The sequence below is a fragment of the Amphimedon queenslandica genome, unplaced genomic scaffold, assembly GCF_000090795.2.
Source record: "Amphimedon queenslandica unplaced genomic scaffold, v1.1 AMPQUscaffold_6201_Cont21837, whole genome shotgun sequence".
NCBI lineage: Eukaryota > Metazoa > Porifera > Demospongiae > Haplosclerida > Niphatidae > Amphimedon > Amphimedon queenslandica.
This window is the reverse complement of record NW_003553504.1, coordinates 1-1,824: the sequence shown is the minus strand read 5'-3', so window position 1 is coordinate 1,824 and position 1,824 is coordinate 1. Positions and strand designations below refer to the sequence as shown.

General features: G+C 37.2%; 1 protein-coding gene across 1 annotated transcript; it reads right to left on the bottom strand.

Annotated features, from left to right (window-relative positions):
• Positions 1-7: 7 nt before the first annotated feature.
• Positions 8-1,630, bottom strand: LOC105316006 (ephrin type-A receptor 7-like; the record flags this gene model as incomplete). Its single annotated transcript, XM_011410792.2, has 4 exons — positions 8-300; positions 349-504; positions 726-1,374; positions 1,426-1,630. Coding segments are annotated over 4 exons (1,303 nt in total), but the record flags the coding sequence as incomplete, so codon positions are not given.
• Between the last annotated feature and the right edge of the window lie 194 nt (positions 1,631-1,824).

Genomic DNA, 1,824 nt, shown 5'->3' with positions numbered 1-1,824 from the left:
CAGTTTGATGAGTAGTGACAGTTATAGTAACAGTTCTAGTGTTATCATTAGCATTGTCTTGATCTGACACTCCATTTCTTGCCATCACTTGTATTTCATATGTTGTGAATGGAGTTAATCCCATTAGTTTGTAGTTTGTATGTCCTGTACTATATTCAATGATATTGGTTGAGCTTTTAATGCTGATGACATAATAAAGATCAGTTCTGCCTCCATTATAAGTAGGTTCAAGCCAGGAAATGCTAATATTAGTCTTTGTAACTGAAGTATTTGTTAAGTTCTGAGGTGAGCTAGGAGGAGCTATAAAATATTTCACTGCATATTTGATTATGAATCATATTCACTTACCAGTGCAGTTCACAGCGACACCTTCTTGAGGTGTTCTATAATAACCAGACAGACACTGGCAGGACACAGCACCAGGACTAGCTGAGTAGCTGTTATTAGGACAACCATTACATTCACTGTCTCCTGCGACAGACTTATAAGTGCCTTCTTGACAAGCTACAGTAGATATACCAGAGATTATTAACATTATGGACACATGCAGTACACAAGAACATGTTTGGCTGTGACAAAATAAGCATTCATAGTTGCAAAAGTAAACCATAGATGGATAACAAAGTAAACATCATGCAAAGTGACCTTAGCCATTAACATGACTATGTAGTACTATAAACGCACTAAATAAGCATGAATAAAAATCTGCATATAGATCTAGATACCTTGACAAACTGTACCATTAGCTTCATATCCAGCATTACATTGACATGAAGCTGATCCAATCCACACTCCTAATAACCTACACCTTAAACTTAAACTATTTGATGATGTAGGACTAGCATTATCAATACAAGTAGCAATCACATTTTTATCTGGATCGAAGCTCCCTTGAGGAGCTACTGTCTCTGGATAAATAGTTTTATTCAATACTTGATAAGGACAGATATTGTAGAATATGACAATCCGATTAATGACAGTACAAGATCCTTGGTCCCATATAGCCAGATACAGGCCAGAACTAGACACAGCAAATGACTCAGAGTCTGTAGTAGCCCCTTCCTCAGCAGTGTGTATCAGACGAACACCAGCATATGAATAATAACTGATATTCCCTTTATTTGTTTCATCTGGTTCATTAGTTTCATATGTCTGCACTTCAAATGTCTGCTGCTGGGCACACTGCTGGCTTGAGCACACCAAATTTGATGTGAATGTTACATTAATTCTTAATTGGCTTATTCCTGGTTCACTAATATTAATGTATTGTGTTACTAGCCAATTGCTCTGGAATGAAGATGTTCCTCCTGGGATCAGGGTAGCACAAACATTGATTCGATGTAAACATTGTGTTCCTTGATTACCCTCATACCACTACATGAGATAATAATAATAACAATAATAATAACAATCAATAGATCTCACGGAATCAACAAAACCAGCAGCACCAGGTCGACCCACTCCCCCTCCATCATAATCAATAGTTAGCCATGTCCTATTTTCTCCTTCTGCTCCAACAAGAAGAGTTGACTCGTAGTTCTGTGAGTCCAGTAGGATCCTTTCATTAGGAAAAGTGACATTTCTTATTGGTATATCCGAACAATCAGGGTCAGCATCATCAGGAGCAACACTTTGAGAAGAGACACACTGAAAGATATTTAAACTGCCAAGCAGTAGAAGAAAAAAACAGAAAAGAGTAGACATGATATCCTGAAGTGTCCTACTTCCAGTCAGCAAATTGTTTGGTAATACTATTCATGCCTACGTATGACTGTTATTGTCATTAGAGCCACTATCAATAACATTACCATAGTAATAGTGTAT